The 21,711-nt window shown below is 53.2% G+C and overlaps 1 protein-coding gene across 2 annotated transcripts; it reads left to right on the top strand.

Moving 5' to 3' along the window:
- The first annotated feature begins 3,300 nt into the window (after positions 1-3,300).
- On the top strand, positions 3,301-21,318 carry CUNH7orf57 (chromosome unknown C7orf57 homolog). Of its 2 annotated transcripts, XM_045864970.3 has the most exons (8): positions 3,301-3,438; positions 4,948-5,110; positions 8,952-9,137; positions 10,852-10,960; positions 13,578-13,731; positions 16,105-16,202; positions 17,624-17,841; positions 20,873-21,318. In XM_045864970.3, exons 2-8 carry the CDS (start codon positions 5,056-5,058, stop codon positions 20,917-20,919), a joined length of 867 nt encoding a protein of 288 aa, XP_045720926.1. In that variant the 5' UTR covers positions 3,301-3,438; positions 4,948-5,055; the 3' UTR covers positions 20,920-21,318. The 2 variants fall into 2 exon arrangements, with proteins under 2 accessions (XP_045720926.1, XP_045720927.1); XM_045864971.3 differs by lacking the exons at positions 3,301-3,438; positions 4,948-5,110 and adding an exon at positions 5,160-5,401.
- Positions 21,319-21,711: the final 393 nt, after the last annotated feature.

Raw genomic sequence — 21,711 nt, 5'->3', positions numbered from 1 at the left:
CTTTCAAGGCTACGGAATGTGCATACAATGACATATTTATGTAAAATGTGGTTATGAACAAGTACGTATCTGTGTCTGTGTGTATCTACAAATATACTCATCTCTTCACATTGTAGACTCGGTGGCTCACCATACACCATGTTCTGCAACTTGCTTTTTTCCCTTAAAACATCTATCTTGGAAGTCCTCCCGACTCACTTGGAGGTGACCTTCTCCGGTCTTTCATGGCTGCATGCTGTTTTCCAAAGCCCGAAATCTGTCCAACCTGCCCCATACTGATGAGCTGTTTTTAAATTTTTTATTATTTTTAAAAAGATTTTATTTATTTATTTGTCATAGAGAGAGAGCACAAGTAGGGTGAGCAGCAGGGGGAGAGGGAGAAGCAGGCTCCCCAATGAGCAGGGAGCCCGATGCAGGACTCGATCCCAGGACCCCGAGATCATGACCTGAGCCAAAGGCAGATGCTTAACCAACTGAGCCACCCAGGCACCCCAATGAGCATTTTTTAAAAAAGATTTTATTTATTTATTTATTTATTTATTTATTTATTTATTTATTTATTTATACAGAGTGATTGGGGGAGGAGCAGAGGGAGAGAGAATCTCAAGCAGACTCCACACCAAGAGCAGAGCTGGATGCTGGGCTTGATCTCACAACCCTGAGATCATGACTTGAGCTGAAATCAAGAGTCGGATACTTAACTGACTGAGCCACCCCAACACCCCTGATGAGCATTTTGACATAGAAAACAACATGCAATAAACAACTGTGAGCTTAGGTTATTCTGCAGCTGCCAATAAAATAGATTTTTAAGAAGATATACCCTTTCTTCTCCTGGCTAAGACCCTTGTTCTCCTGGGATCTGCTTTTTTGGTCTACCAGGTTTTGTTTCGTTTCTTTCTTCTTTTGTTTGAAAATTTCTTTTTTTTAAAAGTCAATATCAGTCCTTCATTTATTTCTCTAAGGGTTGTGTACTTATTTTTATTTTTTAATCCTCTTTTTAAATATTTTATTTATTTCAGAGAGAGAGAGAGCAGGAGCACATTTGGGGTGGCGTGGCAGAGGGACAAGCAGACTCCCTGCTGAGCACAGAGCCTGATGTGGGGCTCGATCTCAGGACCCTGAGATCATGACCTGAACTGAAACCAAGAGTCAGACACTTAACCAACTACACGACCCAGGCACCCTTCATTTTAGATTATTATTATTAAATTAAAAAAAAAAACACTCAGTTTAGAAATCCCTCCTGTTGGTGAGGCTCTGGTGTAAAGAGTATGCCCCTGATGGAGAGGGGGCAGATGGAGTCCTGGGGGAGCATGTCTAGGGAAGGGAATTGTCCAGACCTTTTAGCTGCTCCCCGTTGGATATGTAACAAGGATGGGCAAAAGGAAATGAACATGTGTCCTGGGAGTTGAAATAAATCAGCTCAGTCAGTAACAGGGGTAAACCAAGAGAGAGGAGCCGGTCGGGGAGAGGTTCAAGGGCTTTGAGAAATCAGAATTTGTACTCACATGCATTTTTTTCCTTTTCTCAAAATACTCCTGAGCAGGAGCTATCTATATAAGATATATCTATAAAAAGATGTCTATATACATGATACATAATATATAAACTCATATATGATATAATAAGATATATGTAATAAATAAGGATATCTATATATAGATAGGCATATAAGATATATGTAGGAAGGGAGCCTGGGTGGCTCAGTCGGTTAAGCTCTGCCTTCAGCTCAGGTCACGATCCCAGGGTCCTGGGATGGAGCCCCACGTCGGGCTCCCTACTCACTGGGGACATTTGGATCCTTCTAAACACTCGGAACTGTTTTGGCACAGAAAGCCCACCGTGATAGAGGGTAGGAAATGAGATCTGCTCGTTCTCAGCTGATTACCCTGCCTCACCTTTTCATCTGCACCGCACCCTACCTAGATTCTTACTTGATCTGACCTCTGCAAACACTGCTTTCAAGCACACTCCGGAAGCAAGAGCTACGGTCTCTCCACCCAGTCCCAGCCCCGATACCTGTGCAGATCCCCAAGCTAGCCAGACCGGAAGTCCACACTCAAGTCAGGTGCTTGGCAGAAATCTGAATGCACTTCCCCAGGAACATGGCCAAACTGTCTCTCCATTTACAAACACAGAAATACTCCTGAAAACATAGGGTATGAGGACGTTTACATGACCATTTCACTATTGATACACAGTTGGCAGAAATGGCTCTTGGCTGTTTTTTTTTTTTAATTATGTTATGTTAATCACCATACATTACATCATTAGTTTTAGATGAAGTGTTCCATGATTCATTGTTTGTGCATAACACCCAGTGCTCCATGCAGAACGCGCCCTCTTTAATACCCATCACCAGGTTCACCCATCCTCCCACCGCCCTCCCCTCTAGAACCCTCAGTTTGTTTTTCAGAGTCCATAGTCTCTCATGGCTTGTCTCCCCCTCTGATTCCCCCCCTTCATTTTTCCCTTCCTGTTATCTTCTTCCTTTTTTTTTTTTAACATATAATGTATTATTTGTTTCAGAGGTACAGATTTGCGATTCAACATTAGTTCTAGATGAAGTGTTCCATGATTCATTGTTTGTGCATAACACCCAGTGCTCCATGCAGAACGTGCCCTCCTCAATACCCACCACCAGGCCAACCCATCCCCCCAATCCCCTCCCCTCTAGAACCCTCAGCTTGTTTCTCAGAGTCCCTCGTCTCTCATGGTTCGTCTCCCCCTCCGATTTCCGCCCCCCTTCATTTTTCCCTTCCTTCTCCTAGGCTCTTGGCTGTTTTACTTGCTGTTTTTTAGTTTTAAAGTCGATTTAATTTTAAAGTGTTTTTTTTTTCCGCAATCTAGACACCCCATGTGGGGCTCAAACTCGCCACCCCACATCAAGAAGAGTCTCGTGCTCTTCCAACTCAGTCAGGTGCCCCTATTCGTCCTCTTTTTTAAAAAAAATGCATGAAACAAACGGGAGATTGACAAGCAAATCTGTCTAGTTTGTTTTCCCTTGTGGAAACTTCCCGGGTGGAGCTCCTCGGGGACCAGGAGGCCGACCCCGCCCCGCCAGCAGCGCGGCCCCGCCCCCGACCGCGGCGCCCCGCCCCCGCTCCCTCCTGGCCCCGGCTCCGCCCCCGCCTGGCCCCGCCCCCCGCTCCGTCCTGGCCCCGGCTCCGCCCCCGCCCCCGCCCGGGCGGTTGACTGGCGCCCGCGCTCCGCCCCTGGCTTTGATTGGCCGGCCGCGTCCCCGCAGGCTTTCCCGATTGGCTACGGGCGCTCCCGCCGCGCCCGCCGGTTGGCCACCGAGCCGTTTCCCGGAGGACGCAGGTTGTTGCGGTTCCGCATCCGCTGGGAGTGCGAGGTGGGCTCGGCCCCCAGCGGCGGCGGGTGGAGTCGGCTCGGGCGGTGCGGGCCGCACTCACGGAGACCCTCGGCAGACCGGTGAGCGGGCGGGGGGCGGGGGGGCGGGGGCCGTCTGTCACCCCGGGCCTGGAGAGCAGCCGCCCCCCGCGCGAGGCCCGCCGCCACGCGATGACCTGCTGCCCCGCGGTGAACCCGCACGGACGTGCCCCTGCTGCACACCGGGCGTGGCTGTGCGCCTGCTGTACACCCGTGTGCATGCGCCCCTGCTGTCTACCCACGGTCATCCGCTGTCCCCTGCTGTGTATCCGCGTGAGCGTGCCCCTTCTTTATGCTCGCGTGCGGGTGCCCCTGCTGCACACCGGGCGTGGCTGTGCGCCTGCTGTACACCCGTGTGCATGCGCCCCTGCTGTCTACCCACGGTCATCCGCTGTCCCCTGCTGTGTATCCGCGTGAGCGTGCCCCTTCTTTATGCTCGCGTGCGGGTGCCCCTGCTGCACACCGGGCGTGGCTGTGCGCCTGCTGTACACCCGTGTGCATGCGCCCCTGCTGTCTACCCACGGTCATCCGCTGTCCCCTGCTGTGTATCCGCGTGAGCGTGCCCCTTCTTTATGCTCGCGTGCGGGTGCCCCTGCTGCACACCGGGCGTGGCTGTGCGCCTGCTGTACACCCGTGTGCATGCGCCCCTGCTGTCTACCCACGGTCATCCGCTGTCCCCTGCTGTGTATCCGCGTGAGCGTGCCCCTTCTTTATGCTCGCGTGCGGGTGCCCCTGCTGCACACCGGGCGTGGCTGTGCGCCTGCTGTACACCCGTGTGCATGCGCCCCTGCTGTCTACCCACGGTCATCCGCTGTCCCCTGCTGTGTATCCGCGTGAGCGTGCCCCTTCTTTATGCTCGCGTGCGGGTGCCCCTGCTGCACACCGGGCATGGCTGTGCGCCTGCTGTACACCCGTGTGCATGCGCCCCTGCTGTCTACCCACGGTCATCCGCTGTCCCCTGCTGTGTATCCGCGTGAGCGTGCCCCTTCTTTATGCTCGCGTGCGTGTGCCCCTGCTGCACACCGGGCGTGGCTGTGCGCCTGCTGTACACCCGTGTGCATGCGCCCCTGCTGTCTACCCACGGTCATCCGCTGTCCCCTGCTGTGTATCCGCGTGAGCGTGCCCCTTCTTTATGCTCGCGTGCGGGTGCCCCTGCTGCACACCGGGCGTGGCTGTGCGCCTGCTGTACACCCGTGTGCATGCGCCCCTGCTGTCTACCCACGGTCATCCGCTGTCCCCTGCTGTGTATCCGCGTGAGCGTGCCCCTTCTTTATGCTCGCGTGCGGGTGCCCCTGCTGCACACCGGGCATGGCTGTGCGCCTGCTGTATACCCGTGTGCATGCGCCCCTGCTGTCTACCCACGGTCATCCGCTGTCCCCTGCTGTGTATCCGCGTGAGCGTGCCCCTTCTTTATGCTCGCGTGCGGGTGCCCCTGCTGCACACCGGGCATGGCTGTGCGCCTGCTGTATACCAGCATGCATATGCCCCTGCTGCATGCCCGCGTGGTCGTGCGCGCCTCCCTGAATGATGGGACGCCTGCATACCTGGCAGGTGGAGGTGGACGGAGAGAGGAGGCCGTCCGAAGTGGCCTTGGCAGCTCAGCCCCGGCGGCGTTCCCTACTCCCCCGAGAACAGCCGGTCCCGCGTGGCACCCCCGGCATGAGGAACACAAGCAAGGAGCTGCACGGCGCGGCGAGCCGCTATGCTCCCTGCGGTGAGTGACCCGCGAATGGAGCCAGCGTTTGCCCTGAGCCCAGCATCCTGATTCTGCGCCCGGGACAGGGGTGAAACTAACGTGCCCTCAGACAAAGCGGCTGCTGGGCCCCAGGGTCGAAGCAGCTTAAAGGGAAATGGGAAAAGAAAAGGAAACACAAAGACAAGCAAACAACAAAACCCAGCTAGTCTTCTTTATGTTCAACAAAAAGAAAACCAGGCTTCCTATTGTTGCCTCCACTGTTGGAGGATATAGGATCTCTGAAATTGTCCTGTAATAGTTTGACCCTAGGTAAGCCTCAGCTGTTTTCCTGAATGTAAGCACTTGCTTTCTCAGCTGCATCCCAGAGCATGTCACGATCTATCTTCTGCCGGTAATTTATGCCCCCACCAAGTTAACCATGTCTGGGGCTTTAAGGGGCTGGACGCGGAGAAGAAGAATTGGGTGGAGGGTCCTGTGGGGCAGCTGGGCAGAAGGGAGGGAAGGAGAGCTGGATGCTCTGGTCTGTGTGTGCCTCTTGTCTTGATTCCTCTCCTTGTGAATGTGGAAAGAAAGGCTGGAGAAGGAGGGGCTCGGGTGCTCCCCTGGGAGCCACGGGGTGGAAGCTGGTGGGCACCTGCAGTGCTCACATCCTCTCAGAAGGGTAACGGAGCCTGGCCTTCTCATTCCTAAATGAGCTTGTCCAGAGCTCCCCACTGCCATTGGCGAAACCGTGGCTGTGCTGGGAACTGGGTGTGGGGGGGCGGGGGGGCTGACTGGGTCCCCTTCTTGGCCGTGGGCTCTCAGCCTGTATGTGACTTCTCCCAGCCTTAGTGGCCTCCCCTCCGTACAGGACACCGGTGGACCCTGACAAGGGCCAGGCACTTTTGTACACTAACATTTAACCTCAAAACAACCTGACGTGGTATCACTCACCCCAGTTTATAGACGTGGAAGCTAAAGCACAGAGAGTTTTAGGAAGCTGCCCGAGGTCACACGTCTCACGGGGCTCCTCTGCTCAGGCTCTGCAAGGCTGCGGCATCCCAAAGGCAGGAGCGTGGCCATCAGCCTTCGGGAGCCCCGGGCTAAGTGGGCATAAAACACCGCCTTGTGACTAGAGATCCGAGAGCCCCAGAGTCCCTCTCAGCCTGTCTCCTTATTGATAACGTAAGGATACCGGTATCCTGCAGGTGAGGAGGCGGGGAAGCGACATCAAGAAATCTGCGTGGGGTGGGGGGGGGGCGCCTGGGTGGTTCATTCGGTTAAGCCTCCAGCTGCTGGTTTCTGCTCGGGTCGTGATCTCAGGGTCCTGGCATCGAGTCCAACACCTGCTTCTGTGCTCACGGGGAGTCTGCTTGACATTCTCTCTCTCCCTCTGCCCCTCTCCCCCACCGCCCAATGGGCTCGCTCTCTCTCTGTCAAATAATAAATGAACCTTAAAAAAAATCTACGTGATACCCAGTGCTGCTGGTAAAAATGAAACAAACAAAAAGAAATCTGCATGGTAGTAATTGATCACAGTAGTACTGATAGTAATTACTGGACAAGTACCAATAATTTCTGAGCAATAGGAGCTACAAGTCAGTTCTCATTCCTTCCACCCGGTATGTGTGTGCGCACGTGTGCCTGTGTGTGAGCTTCTCTGCACACAGTTACAGATGCCTGGAGTAGGGTTCAGTGCCTGCCCGAAGCTTCCGGTAATGAGAGCTGAAAGGTACACTGTTCTCTGTGGATTAATTAGTAATCAAAACACAGAGGAAGATAAAGCAAGAAGTGCATGCCTTCCCTCTATAAGGGAAAATATTTGAAATGACTGTGTTGAGAGTAGGAAGCTGCTTAGCTGTTCCTCCTAATGCTTAAATTACCTGTGAGCTTCTGTCCCCATTCTTAATGCTTTTTTTTTCATTCTCAAAAGTATAATGTTGATTCGGCTAATTGCTGTGATTTAGATATTCAGATATTTTGTTAGTTAAATATCATTCGTTTTCATGCAGTGAACTCAGCTTTAGTTGGAAGTAGAAATTGGATGTGTAAGCTTTTACCTTTAGAAGACAGTTGTTCATGAGATCCTTGTGTGTTACATAAATTAATCCTTTTAAAGATTTTATTTATTTATTTGAGAGAGAGAGTGAGCAAGGGGAGAGGCAGAGAGAGAATCTCAAGCAGGCTCTGAGCTGAATGCAGAGCCCGACATAGGGCTCAATCCCAGGACCCTGAGATCAGGACCTGAGCTGAAACCAAGAGTTGGACGATTAACCAACTGAGACACCCAGGCGCCCTCTACATAAATTAATTTATTCAGCACAGTTTTTCTATACTCCTACCATATCAGAGTTCTCCAGAGCAACAGAACCAACAGTGCATCTCTCTATCATCCATCATCTATCAATCTATCTATCTAGTCTATCTAGCGAAGGTTTATTCTAAGGAATTGGCTCACACGTGTGGCTGGAGACCCAGAGAAGAGCTGATGCTGCATCTTGAGTCCGAAAGGCCATCTGGAGGCAGACCCCCCCCATCCCCCAGAGACCTCAGTCTTTTTCTCTGAAGGCCTTCAACTAATTAGATGAAGCCCACCCACGTGATGGAGGGTGACCTGCTTTAATCAGAGTCTACTGATGTAAATGTTAGTCTCACCTAAAAATGACTTCAGAGAAGTCCGAGTGTCCCCGATCTGTTCCTTCTGTGGATTCATAGTGGACACCAATAACTGCAGGTCTGGGGTTCGGCGTCCACCTCTCCCTCCCAGCAGGGGCAGGCGGTCCCAGAGTGGCCTGCAGGGCTGTCCTGGATGCCCTCAGCTCCTGTGCCCACTTAGGGGCCCCATGGCTCTGCCGATGCCAACATTCACTGCATTGCCTGTGACCCCTCTGTCCGTGGGGTGCAGAGCAAGGAGGGGGAGGAAGGGCAGACGGCAGGCTGCCTTACTCTCCCCTCCTTCATCCTTGCGGTGTTGCCCCTCCTGCTCATGGGCCCAGCCCACAGGAGTGGCCTGCCCTCCGTCTGCACTCATCATCCCGCCCGCCCAGGGAGCCAGACTCAGCGACGTGCCACACCTGTGGCCCGCGGTGGTTTCCCATCACACCTGGCTGCCCTGCCGAGATCCTGGCCTCCTCCCATCTCCTTGCACTTGGGACCTCTCACTCGGTCCCACTGTGGCTTTAAGCACAGGCCGTGGGTGCAGAGGGGTGGGCCGATGGAGCTGTGGGGGCTTCTCGCAGGGAGGTCCCCGGATGAGGCTTGCCCTGCCTCTTTCTGCCCCTGCCAGATGGCTGTTGGTGCTGCTTCTGTGGTGGACCGTGTGTCTCAGCGTCGTTCAAGTGCTGAGGTCAGCAGATCTGGGCCAGCCTCGGTCACATGCCCCCCACACTAGCCCGCAATGCTGTGAGCGATTTGGGATTTTTCCGGAATGTGTATTGCCCGATATATCCAGAAATGCAGGTTACTCCCAGTTCCCTGGAGGAGAGAGAGCACAGGACACACAGACACAAGGGGATTGGGACACCTTGGAGGAGGCCCTGGTGCCACCGCTTTGGAGCAGAGGTGCAGCCTAGGGCAGAGGAACAGCAGGGCCTCATAGAAGAAACTCTTCCTTCTGGCAGGACCAGCAGACGGCATGCTGGTGGGCTTAGGAGACTGATGTCTACAAGCTCATTGCAGGTGTTCCAAAGGGGGTGGAGGTTTCTCCCGTGCTGATGTCCTGGGGTGACGTCTCCCATGCAGATGCCTTGTATGAGGTTCCCTTGTGCGGATGTCCTGTGGAGGCTGAGATGCTCTCTCTGCTATGGCTATGTGGTAGGCAGTGCAGCAAGCCAACCTGAACTCTGTGTAATAAGTTGGCCCTTGGCCTCCTCTTCTCTAGACTGGTATTACGACCTTCCCATGAAGCGGTCCGACAAGCCCGTGGACGTCCCACCGGCCTCCCAGCTCCCGGGCCTCAGTGATCCGAGGGAGCCTCCCAACAGGCACATGCCTGGGCTGCAGAGGTATTGGATAAAAGACACAGACTCGGAGTACGTGAAGCTCGCGAAGCAAGGCGGCCAGCCCGGTAAGCACCCCATGCACGCCCCAGTGTCTCTGCTGCATGGGTCAGGGGTGGTTTTGGTTCTCGTGGCTTCCATGTGAACATACCTGTAACATCTGTGAGTTCTGCCCAAGGCCAGTGGACATCGAGGGTCACAACACAGCCTGGGATGTGTGTGGCCCGCAGGATGTCTACTTTTTACCGAAAAGACAGAAATTGCAGAATTGGCTTGTGAGCGACACCATTGCAGGGTCCCCGCCCCCATCCTGTGGTCCGGGTGCAGAGGGTCTCTGGAAGCTGTCCACCTCCCCAGAGAGTCCCTGCCTGCAACCAGGTTGCGAGCTGGTGGAGCGCGGGGTCCTGCGGTGTATGCTCATGGCCCTCGTCCCGCGTGTGCGTGTGTTTTCAACACTGAGGCCACAGATGAGTTTCGGCGGCGACGCCGATGAGCATGCACCTTGGTCCACGGTTTAACCAAGAACGTGCTGCCTGGTTGTGCTCATACAGATGGCTGATGAGGGGCAGGGCTCAGCCCCTGTGGTGAGGGCTGCTGAGAGCCACCGCCTTTCCTGTCCTGTTTCCTGGCCACCCTACTTCCCCAGGAGGTTGTCACGGGCGGTGGGAAACAGCACGGCAACACCTGGGCTTGGATGTTCAAGAGCCCAGAGCGCACCGTCCTGTTCACTGCAAGTCAGGCCCAGGACAGGACCCGCAATGCTCCTCCACTCTCCTGCCCGCTCCCCAGCCTCGGGTTAAGAGAAAGCTCCTGGGCTAGCGGGCAGATTCTAGATGGGACCTGCAATTAGCTAAGAGGATGACATCGGCACTGACTTCCCGGTGTGGAGCCGGGCACTGTCATTGTGTAACACCCGCCTTCTGGAACCTTCCACCCAAGTCCAGGGGGGCAAAGGGGCCTCAGGTCTGCGAGAGGCTCCCAAACTGCTCCCCAAACAGCAGTAACAGTGATGTACTAATGAAGTGGGGAGGGAGGAAGAAATGAAGCAGGTGTGAGCCTCTGGGGAGGCTGGGGAGAGGGAACAGGGGGTTCCCTGCTATTCTTGCAACTTTGCTGTTAGTCTGAAATATTGCAAAATCTAAAGCGAAATACAATGTTAAACATTTCCTACGGATGGTAAGAACCCAGTGCCTGCTAGCTCATGAGCAGGCAGGGCCGGACGGTCCCGCCTCCCCGCCTGCCGGCCCCCGACTATGACCAAGCCCGTGGAGGGGCACCGGAAGCCTCAGAGCGGGCAGGTGGCCCGGGAGCCAGGTGGGTCTCAGAGGAGAAGGAGCCTCGTGTTCTGTTCCTCTCGGGGAGCTCCAAAGGGGGAGCCCTGATTACCATCTTCCCTCACCCACGTCCCCTGGAACCTGGAGGAGCAGCCTGTCCCCAGAACGCTGTGGGAGGTGAGGGACAGCTGCATGGTGGCAGACATGTGGGGGTCGTTGAGGGGGCCACCAGCAAGCAGCCTCCCCCGGGACCTGAGGGGTTTTGTCCCCACAGATGTCCCCCTGGAATGGAATCTCGGGAGCAGGGCAAGATCTGGGCTCAGAGGGGCACGAAGGATGCCCCTCCTGAACACCAAGCAGGACCTGCACATCCCCACCTGTGCACCGGGGGGGCGGGGAGCCCAGAGGCCACCCTAGGAGAAGTCCCAGTCCCCGCTTCCCAGTAAGCTGCCTTAAGCTGCTTGCTACTCGCACCGCGTGCTCACCTCGGCGTCTTTTTGGCTTTGAGATCTGCTGAAGCACGTCGTCCCAGGGACCAGGAAAGGCTCCCCCGTGGCCTACTGCTTGCCCGATTGGTACATCCACCACGGCAAGCCGCCCACGGCCGAGCAGAGACCGTGAGTATCTCGAGGCCTGGCTCGTCTTTACAGGGAGAAAGTAGCTCACTCTGCATTTACATTTTTCTTTAAGTGTATCTTTAAAAATCTTTAAAGATTTTACGTATTTATTTGAGAGAGAGAGAGCACAGAGGGAGAGGGAGAAGCAGACTCTCCGCTGAGCAGGGAGCCCTACGCCGCCGGGCTGGATCCCAGGACCCTGAGATCATGACCGGAGCCAGAGCCCGGCGCTTCACCGACTGAGCCCCCCAGGCGCCCCTCACTCTGCATTTTAAGTCAACAGATCTTGAATGGGGACGCTGAGAGTGGTACAGCAGCCAGTGGTGGGTCGGGTGCAGGAAGAAGGATCACAGCACAGGGGTCCCAGGGCTGGGCCTCTGGGGCTGCTCAGGGGACACGGCTCCAAGCTTTGTCCTGTGTTTCCAGGGCCGGTGGCCGCATAGACCTCCTAGAACCAGCGGCTGGCAAAGCGTTCTTCGCCCCAAAGGACGCAGGTGCCCTGCGAAGCCAGAAGTGCAGGGAACCCCAAGTCCCTGTGGTGATTACAGAGCTGTGGGGAGCCACCGTCCCCCAGAATGTAAATTACGGGGGTTCCTGGCTCCCCCCGCTGTAATTTAAAGCTCCCACTCGGCCAACACAGCTGACCTCTGATTTGAGCAGAGCAGAGAGGAGAGAGAAGAGGGCAGGAGAGGGCTTGCATGCCCCAGGGGGAGCTTCCAGAGACCCAGTGCCACGGAGGGGGGGTGGTTGGGGAGGGGGCTGGTGGGGCCGGGTTTCTGCGCTCCCTATCCATCCCGTGGCCTGTCCCTTAGCTGGACACAAGGCCACGGGGTGCCCCGCCGTCCTGTGGCTGTGTGGACACTGAGAAGGACACCATGTGGCCTTCTGCAGAGCCCAGGAGGTGGCTGCTCCAGCCGTGGCCCGAGCCCGTGGACTGGGCGTTCTGGGAGGGCCGGTAGGCATGCCCCCCTGCCTTCCTCCTGGCCCCGTGGACTGCCCCTCCCACCATGTCCGTGGCTGTCCCTGGTGAGGAAGCAGGGAGCACGGCTGTCCCTCCCATCCTGTGTGTCCTTGTCAATCTTCCAGGCCCCCTGGTGGCACTCCAAGTGCGCGGGGATGGGGGATATAGAGAGAAAGGTGGGGAGCCCAAGAGCCACAGTGGAAATTGTCCCTTCTGCGGTGAGTTCCGCCCTCCCTTCCGGGCTCTGGGGCTTCTCCCTGCCCGCAGAGAGCCCTAAACATAGGAGGGCTGGCTCCACTGTCCCTGTGGTGAAGCAGATGGACCCACACCTGCAGGCTTCTCTTCCCGGGCACTGGGGTCACGTCCCGAGCCTGCGTTCCCAGCCTCTGACTTCTGCTCCCTGGCTTCTCCACCGGCTTCCTCAGGGGCCTCCAGCTCCCTTCCTCCCTAGGTGTCAGGGTCAGTGGGAGCCCCCTTTTCTCTCTGTGCTTCCTAGTGCTCTGCTGATTCCATCTGCATCCCTCCATTCCCCTGCTCAAGCAGCCCAGGCATCCAGGAGGGCTGGCCCTCCTTCCCCTCCCCCCAGCTGCTGGCTGGCACCTTCCCCTATCCCTGCCCCCTCACTGCCCCTCACTGCTGCCAGGATAAAGTCCCAGCCTTTAGCCCTTAGCCCCTGGGCAGTGTTGGGGCGGGGGGTGGTGACATAGGAGAATGCAGGCAGGTGCACATGTCCCACCCCCACCCCTGCTCCTGGCCTGAGTGCTTTCCAGTGGAGACAGGAAACCAGGCCGGAAGTTTAAGTACTACATTAAAAATGACCATTAGGGACACCTGGGTGGCTCAGTCGCTCAAGCATTCGACTCAGGTCATGATCTCAGGGTCGTGGGATCGAGCCCCATGTTGGACTCTGCACTCAGTGCGGAATCTGCTTGGGATTCTCTCCCTCCCTCTCCCTCTGCCCCTCCCCCTGCTTGCGTGCTCCCCCCACCCCTATCTCTCTCTCTCTAAATATAAATAAATAAAGTCTTTAAGAAAATGACCATCAAACAGAAAACAGGAAAAGGGTATTATTGTTTTGAAATGACAGTGTGAAATGGTAAATGTTGAGGGGGGTCTAGGTATTTTAAGAGGACAAAGTAGTAGATGATATAACAAATAATTTGTTTATAACTTACCTGCTTCAATAATTCGTAATTTAATATACTCTCATTTTACTGAGAATGGCAACCTGTGATTTCTGACTTGGCCTCCCAGTTCTGGGAAGCAGGCCCCGGGAAGCGTTAGCTGTTCATTCAGTGGAATGAGGACGGATGGTCTGCAAGAGCTGGTGTGGGAGGAGGGAAGAGATGGTGTTTACTGTGTGAAAGCAGGGAGAAGGAGGAGGGAGAAGGGAAGGAGGGAGGAGGGAGAGGGGAAAGAAGGAGGGGGAGGGAAGAGGGAGAGGAGTAGGAAGGATGGAGGAGGGAGGGGAGAAGGGAGAGGAGTGGGGAGGAGGGAAAAGAGTAGGAAGGATGGAGGAGGGAGGGGAGGATGGGGGGAGGAGGGAGAGGAATAGGAAGGATGGAGGAGGGAGGGGAGGGAGGATGAAAGAGGGAGGGGAGGACAGAGAGGGGAGGAAGGGGTATCCGGTTGGAGCTCTTCCACCTGTCCCTGCAGGATGCCCGCCGTCTCCATGCCGGATTACATGGTTTATGAAGAGTTTAACCCCGATCACACCAACGGTAACTACGAGTCCAGAAGAGGGCCTTTTGACCATGATGTGAAAACGGTTTGGCAAAGGGAGGCGGAGGAACGTGAAAAGAAGAAAAAGGTGAGGGGCGGGCGCCCGCCGGGCTGTGGGCTGCGTCACCATGCTTGCCACTCCCCGAATAAGCTGACTCTGGGTGTCTTTAGAGAGAGAGCGCTTGTGTGGGAGGGAGGGGCAGAGAGGGTCTCAGGCAGACTCCCACTGTGCAGGGAGCCCTACAGCTCCATCCCACGACCCTGAGATCAGGACCTGGGCCCAAACCACGAGTCGGCCACTCAACCCACAGAGCCACCCAGGCGCCCTGGCTCTGTATGTTAAATTTGAATTGACTAAAAGGCAAGAGGCCATGATAATACTACTTTTTTTTCTTTTTAAGAGTATTGATTCTACAAGATTACCTTGTACTAAGTCAGTTTTAACTAGTTAATGCTTATCTAGGGTAGCCGTGGTCTGGCCCTTCTCATTCAGCATGTATAGGAAGGACATTTTTTACTTACTCATTATCCAGTCTCTAAATGTGTCTTTAAGTGAAGATTTCCCTGGAATACTCTTTTTTTTTTTATTAACAGTTCTTTTTTATTTTTTAAAGTTTTTATTTATTTATACTTTTTTTTTTAAGATTTTATATAGAGAGACAGCGAGAGAGGGAACACAAGCAGGGGGAGGGGGAGAGGGAGAAGCAGGCTTCCCACTGAGCAGGGAGCCCGATGCGGGGCTCAATCCCAGGACCCCGGGACCATGACCTGAGCCGAAGGCAGACGCCTAACGACTGAGCCACCCAGGTGCCCCTATTTATACTTTAAAAGAGCAACTATGAACTGGAGGGCCATCTCTAGTTGGTGGCCTTGTGATTGGGATGTCTCGATTCCAAGGCCTTCCGATCCCCAGGCTGGAGCCCCACTGTCCAGGGCTGAGCATTGCCCACCGAGGCTCCAGCACTGAGGTCTTAGCTCTTGGGACACAGGGAGAGAAACAGTGGGTCTCCTGGCCTGAACCGTCTGTGCCTGACTCCCAAGCTTGGCTTCTCAGTGTCCTGCTTTGAGGAGAAACGCTGATTTTGGGGACTCCAGCAGTTGAACACCACATAGAATGTCAGGTGTCCTGCCATGGCTGCGTGGTCTTCCTCAGAACACCCCCAACCTCCAGCCGTGGTCCCGCCTTCGGTTCCTCTGCACGATCAATGAAACGGGCTGTTTTTAGGACCAGGTCTGTGTCTTGGTGATACGTAAGCACCTACACCGTCGATTGATAAGGGGGCTCTTTGGGAGTAACCACGGCCACAGTGCTCATCTGGGGAACCTTTGAAATGCTAAGTGCTGAACCAGCCCCAAATCCCGTGGGCTTTCCGAGCCATGGACCAAAGCTCTGCGGGGCTGAACCCAGGGCAGGAAGCAAGCCTGTGTGGGCTGCCATGCTTAAGGAGGCAGGGTGCCAATGGGCTGTGGTTAAAGACACCAACATGGAGGGCGATTGAGTTACAGGAATGAGGCGTGGGGTGCCAGCCGGGGACGTGGGCACCCCTTTAGGGGGGTTCGGATAGCCCGGACTTACCTTCACCTGCTTCTGCACACAGCTCATGGGAAGCGCAAATTGCACAGAACTTGGGGGGAGTTCTTGTGTTATTTTCTCCCTATGTCCCACGGGACCTTTGGCACAACTACAGTGTGAACTTGAACGTGGATGGAAGCGTGCACAGTATTAAGCTAGGATTTGATGGGCATCCGGCCCCAGCTCTCCTGAGTGCTTGGCTGTCCCACCCCATGTCCCCCAGGCCCCCACATGACTGGACCTCAGGGAGCGGAGCGGGGACACGGAGCTTCCCCAGCTCTGGCCCCTCACTTGGCACGTGGCAGACACGAGACCATATTTAGGGCAGTGTTCCCCGTGGATGACCAGCATTGTGGGGTCTCACTCACCTCCAGAGTGATTGGGCTGGAGCGGGTCTCCGCTTTCTGAAAGGCCACCTTCTCCCCCCCGGTAAATGCCGGCGGTACCTCGTGGGCTCTGTGTGCTTGCTTGGTTTTTTGCTCTTTGTTGTTTTTCTTCTGTTTTTCTGTAGCATTTTCCCCGATTCTGTGATGCTGTAACTTAGACGCAGGAAATCCGCATTCTTACTGAGCACTGTTCTGCGGGTTTCGACAAACGCGTAGCCACCACAAGCCATGAAGGCCCAGAGCTATTCCGTCGCCCCCAAAGGTCCGATCCCCTTTGCAGCCAGGCCGAGCTGCCGCCGTGGAATCGCGGGTCATGTCTGGGGCGTGACTGTCGCCAGGGGAGGCTTGCTGAGTTGTGTTTTCCCGTGGTTTTGGCCCAAAGAGTCATGACCCCGCCGCAGGGTCCTCCTGTTCCGTGTGTCCTGTCCCCTCTCTGGGACTGTCCTCCTTCAGCTTCTGAGTATCTGTCCCTCCACCACGGTTCTGTGTGCTTGTCACACAGGTGAGGCTCCCAGCCATTAACTCCAGGTACCCGAGCAAAGTGGGGACCCCGCTCGGCTCCAGAGACCCTGCAGGAGGCAGACTCTCCTTCCCTCCCATGTAAGTGCACGGCAGTGCCCACACGTCGGGGGCGGGCTTGGGCTTGGGCTTTTTGGTCCTCCGTCCGGGGGACAAAGGGACAATAAGGACAGCAAGGCGCTGGGCTGATGGCGGCCAAATGATGCCCGCTTCCCGGGAACGCGTTTCAGTGATGTGACTTTGATGTCACACCCCCGTGGCCTGGCCTCGTCCCCTGGTGTCATCGTGTCCCCATGGGGTACAGCTGTCCCCCTTCCACGTCTGTGCCATGTGGCGCCGAACTTCTCCAACCAGCTGCCCTGTCCCATGAGCCTGTGTCCTGCCCAAGACACCCCCCCCGGGGGGACCCCCTCCTCACCAAGGCTCGCCTTTTATGTATTTGTTTATTATTTTTATTTATTTAAGATTTTATTTATTTATTAGAGAGAAAGAGAGAGAGAGCACAAGCAGGGGGAGCGGCAGAGGGAGAAGCAGACTCCCCGTTGATCTGGGAGCCTCATGCGGTTCACAGTCCCAGGACCCCGGGACCATGACCTGAGCCGAAGGCAGACGCTTAACCGACTGACCCACCCAGGCACCCCAGATAATCTTTTTTTTTTAATGTATTTATTGAGGTCATCTCTACACCCAGCCTGGGGTTGAACTCATGACCCCACGATCAAGAGTCATGTGCTCCACCAACTGAGCCAGCCGGGCGCCCCCACAGCAGATAATCTTTAATGTCAAGGAAGAGCTAATCAAGAAAGTGACAATTTGGTAAAGAAATGGTAGAGCCCAAGCAACCGATTGCCACTTGGGGAAGGGTGCTGTTTTGTGAAGAGGGCGTCCCTCAGTAATGCAGCATTATCCTCTAATTGGCTGTCATGAACAAAGGTCTTAGAAACAACTAAGCAGGCTCCCACCCGGTGCAAAGGGATGACTGGAAGTGTGTTTCCTTATGCTCAGAAAGAGGGACAAAGGGTGGTGCTCGGCTGCTCCATCGGAAGAGCATGCGACTCTTGATCTCAGGCTTGTGAGTTCAAGCCCCAGGTTGAGTGTAGAGATGACTTCGATAAATAAATAAATAAAATAAACTTTTAAAAATGGAGAGAGGGGCACCTGGGTGGCTCAGTCGGTTAAGTATCTGCCTTCGGCTCAGGTCATGATCCCAGGGTCCTGGGATCGAGCCCCGCTGCTTCTCCCTCTCCTTCTGTGCTCACCCTGCTTATGCTCTCTCGCTCTCAAATAAGTAAATAAAATCTTTAAAAAAGTTTTTTTAAATAAAAAACTTTTTTAAATGGAGAGAGGGACATCGAGATCGAGAGAGAGAGAGAGAAATAGTTCCATTATGGTTTAAGGGACAATAACTCCTCTCAGTTATTATCAGCACGCCCACTAAGACCTGGTCTGGACTATCATTAACCTTTCTACTGAGGTTTGACATTCATTTCTCTCTTTTTGAGGCCTGGTCAAAAAGCCAGTTCACCCACAAACTTTTCCAAACTCATCAGCAATGGGTACAGGGATGAGTGGCTACAGCAGCGAGCTGACTCAGAGAAGAGGACCCTGCAGACCTCCGGGGCAGGCCCCCCATCTCCATCCATGCAAGAGCCCGAAGGGAGCCAGGACGCGGGGTCAGACCCAGACCTGGAGGCGCCTGCGGGCGCCAAGGACGGTCACGGTGAGTGCACCCTGCAGTCCCAGTTTGCTGAGGCTTCTGTTCCTTGACATTTCTTGTCTCATTTTGGATCTCACACTGAGTAATCTAAAAACCATGGAAAATCCTATGGAAGTATGATGCTTACAGCGACACAGGAGGATCATATATGTTTCGCTCTCCTCTTTATTCCCATGAATAGCAGAAGTCATGATCTCCGTGGCTTTCCATTTTCTTCTTCTTCTTTTTTTAAAGCTTTTATTTATTTATTTGAGAGAGAGACAATGTGAGAGAGAGACAGAGAGCATGAGAGGGGGGAGGGTCAGAGGGAGAAGCAGACTCCCCACTGAGCAGGGAGCCTGATGCGGGACTCGATCCCGGGACTCCAGATCATGACCTGAGCCGAAGGCGGTCGCCTAACCAACTAAGCCACCCAGGCGCCCCTTCATTTTCTTCCAACTCTCAAAACCTTTGATACTTCATTGGACCTACAGGATCCTGGCCCCTACGATATATGAACTTCTGCGTAGGTGGCCAGTCCCCTCTGGGGCAGCTTCATAAAAAGCCCTCAGTTCTGTAAACAGAACTTGCACTTCAAACTTGAAATTATTCCATTACCCACGTTCCTTACATTTTGTTCTTAAACTCTGAGTAGTTTGGAAATAAGTGTGCCTGTCATTAGATGTTACAGATCCTATATTCGTTCTGATTTTTCCCAGTCCCAGTGACAGGCGGACTTAGTCTTATTTTTGGCCACGTCTGTCGTAAAGGCCGTCGACTACGGTGCTGACTTTCTGTGGCTCAGTGATTATTGACCGTTTGTCCGTAGGCAGCTTGTTTTTTCTCTTGAGGCTTCATTTCTTTGGTTAAGAGGGAAGGAGGAGGTTACGTCTCTGCAAGCGTCCGAAATGCTGCATGTTGTCGTTTGTCAGCAAGGTCTCTGCCCGCCCTCCGTGTCCAGCCCCCAAACGACCCCAGCGAGGGGGATGGTGTCCGTGCACCTGCTCAGTGCTGGCCCCACACTGGCCCGGCCGCTCTGTCAATGACATGTCTGTGTCCCGTCTCCATTGTCATGACGGATGTGTGACAAGGTCGCGCTCAATGTCGCTAAGAAGTGCACTTGTGAACATTTCCATGTTAATTGTGTTCTGTGGCTTCTTGTTTTAAGTGATACAGTTTTTTAGTCATTTTAAGTAATTATTAAAAGTACTAATTCTTTTTTTTTTTTTAAGATTTTATTTATTTATTTGAGAGAGAGAATGAGAGACAGAGAGCATGAGAGGGAGAGGGCAGAGGGGGAAGCAGACCCCCCGCTGAGCAGGGAGCCCGATGCGGGACTCGATCCCGGGACTCCAGGATCATGACCTGAGCTGAAGGCAGTCGCTCAACCAACTGAGCCACCCAGGCGCCCAAAAGTACTAATTCTTTTAGTACCAACTCTGTTTTATTAAATTGAACAACTCATGTATTTGTTCTTTATTATAGATGCTCCTCCTCCAAGTGAGTATTTATAGAGAAACTGCATCCAAATGTGAAAAGTGTCTCACACACACAAATATCGATGGACATAGTCAAATAGGAAGCTGAAGCTGCTGGGCAGCCCGAGACGTCCTTCCCCAAACTGCATGTATTCTAACTGCAAGCCGGACCTAATTTTTTAAAAATTAGAGTCTTGGGGCGCCTGGGTGGCTCAGTCGGTTAAGCATCTGACTTTTGGTCTTGGCTTAGGTCACGATCCCAGGGTCCTGAGATCGAGCTCCATGTTGGCCCCAGCTCAGCAGGGAGTCTCCTTCTCCCTCTCCCTCTGCTGCTCCCCCTGCTCGTGCTCTCTCTCACTATCTCTCAAATAAACAAAACCTTTTAAAACAGATGAGAGTCTTAGAAGCACAGTTTGGAGGTAGCAAGAGAAGGACCATGCATACTTCAGTATAAGGTTATTTTATTCTCTTATGATAAGACATACCTTGCTTTAATTCAGAGATGGGCATCTTATTATGCACTGTGACCAATGCGGGTTTCAGTGATCGAGCAGGACTGACTACACCATGGGGGGACTCCAGCCCAGCATCTCACACACCGCGGGCACAGAGACTCCCCATCCACAATATTGCAGGATGAGCTTAGCATGCTTTTTCTGCACTGCCTTAAGCAGGGAGAATTTACTTTACCACCAACGAAACATATGATCTAATCAAGGAGTTATCATTTGGCATTGGTATAAGTTTATAAACTTTCTATCAGGAAAAGAATCGTTGCATACGTTATGTAACTCATGTGTTTAAATTAGTGAAACTTGGGGTGCCTGGGTAGCTCTGTCGGCTGAGCGTCCGATTCTTGGTTTCGGCTCAGGTCGTGATCTCAGGGTCCTGAGATCAAGCCCTGCATTGAGCTCCATGCTCGGTGCGGAGTCTGCTTGAGATTCTCTCTCTCTCCCTCTGCCCCTCCCCACCCCAAAATAAAGAAATCTTTGAAAATAAATAAATGAGTGAAACTGGCATGAGACACAGATTTGCTTTTGTTTGTTTGTTTATTTTTGTTTTTTCCCTTATTGCAATTTTTGCTGCTGGGCTCCGTGTTTTTGGCATGCCGGAAAGCTAGCCTATAGCCACCGGCCCAGATTTCTAGTTTGCAAGAGCCAACATTGATGCCCAGGCAGGAGCCATGCGGTGCCCTCTGGGGCTGGGGAAGCACAGGGACCCTGGAGACCCCGTTGCCTCCCTCCTGCCCGCCCCCTCCCCGTCAGCTCCACTCAGCACACCGATGTCTGGGTCTGCCGGGCCTTTCCAGCACATGCAGGCTCAGCCCAGAATTTGGTCGGGGCCCCTGCCTTGTCTAGCTGTGCACAAGGTGGAGATGGAGATTTCCCAGGTATGAATTGGGCAGGTAGGTAGGGCTGTGCATTTCATTGTCATGTAGACTTCAGCAGCAGTCCTGAAAAATAAGGACAGAAATATGCGCTTTCCGTCCCTTAAAATTAATAGGTTAAAATTCTTAATTCGTAAAAAATGTCGTCTTTATGTTTCTTTCCCCATCAACCCATCTCTTTGCTTTACAGGAGGAACCCCATCTTCATCGGCATCTACGCCAGGAGAGCTCAACTAAGCCCCCGCCTACTGCGCACCTAGGGTCACTTTCTGATGGCTGAATAGGATCTGACTACACAACTATATTTTTAGGGCTCCTGCTTTATTTTATGAACATAGATTCTTACGAGATAGTGTATCTTAGAGCCGATTTGACATCACAGTGGCATAGATGGTACACATGTTGGGCGTTGCTTCCTGCATCTCCCTGGGATGTGAAGCACTGCGTCTCCCTGGCCTGGGACGTCCCAGTGTCTTGGAACCATTTCCTCCCCAGCCCACCATCACCTGACCTCACCTGCTCCTCTGTGAGTCTCCGTCGGTGACATTTCGATTGAAATCAACTATTTAGACTCTACCTAGCAGAAATTCAAAGTCTTCCTTTATTTGGTCCTGTAATCTTTGTAGAAATAATTCTTCCTGTTTCAAAAAAATTTAACTCCAGATTATTGTGACATACTTTATATTAAGAAAAAGATGGATTTATTATGCCTTAAGGTTCTAAGCATTTAATCTAAAAGCATGGTAGCATTTGCCGGTTTAAAATGTTTGCTAATATTTTTTGCATAAACTGAAATTTATAATATTACACACTATTTAGTATCGTTTAGGTAAAACTATGTTTAATTTTAACATTTAATTTAGTAGTCAACAAAAATTCTTAAATAATCAGATTGAATTTTCTTATTTTATAAATTTTGCTACTGTTTATACATAAGTAATTAGCATGACAATGCAGCTTTATATTTTGTACATTTAATTCATGAATAAAATAATTTTTGCTGGAAGGTTTTCAGAAAGCCAAATAAGG

Source organism: Mirounga angustirostris, unplaced genomic scaffold (assembly GCF_029215605.1).
Source record: "Mirounga angustirostris isolate CCGP_5_RB_7025 unplaced genomic scaffold, mMirAng1.0.hap1 SCAF_12, whole genome shotgun sequence".
NCBI classification, from domain to species: Eukaryota; Metazoa; Chordata; class Mammalia; order Carnivora; family Phocidae; genus Mirounga; species Mirounga angustirostris.
Note: the sequence above shows the minus strand (reverse complement) of the source record. Positions and strands in the feature narration are given on the sequence as shown.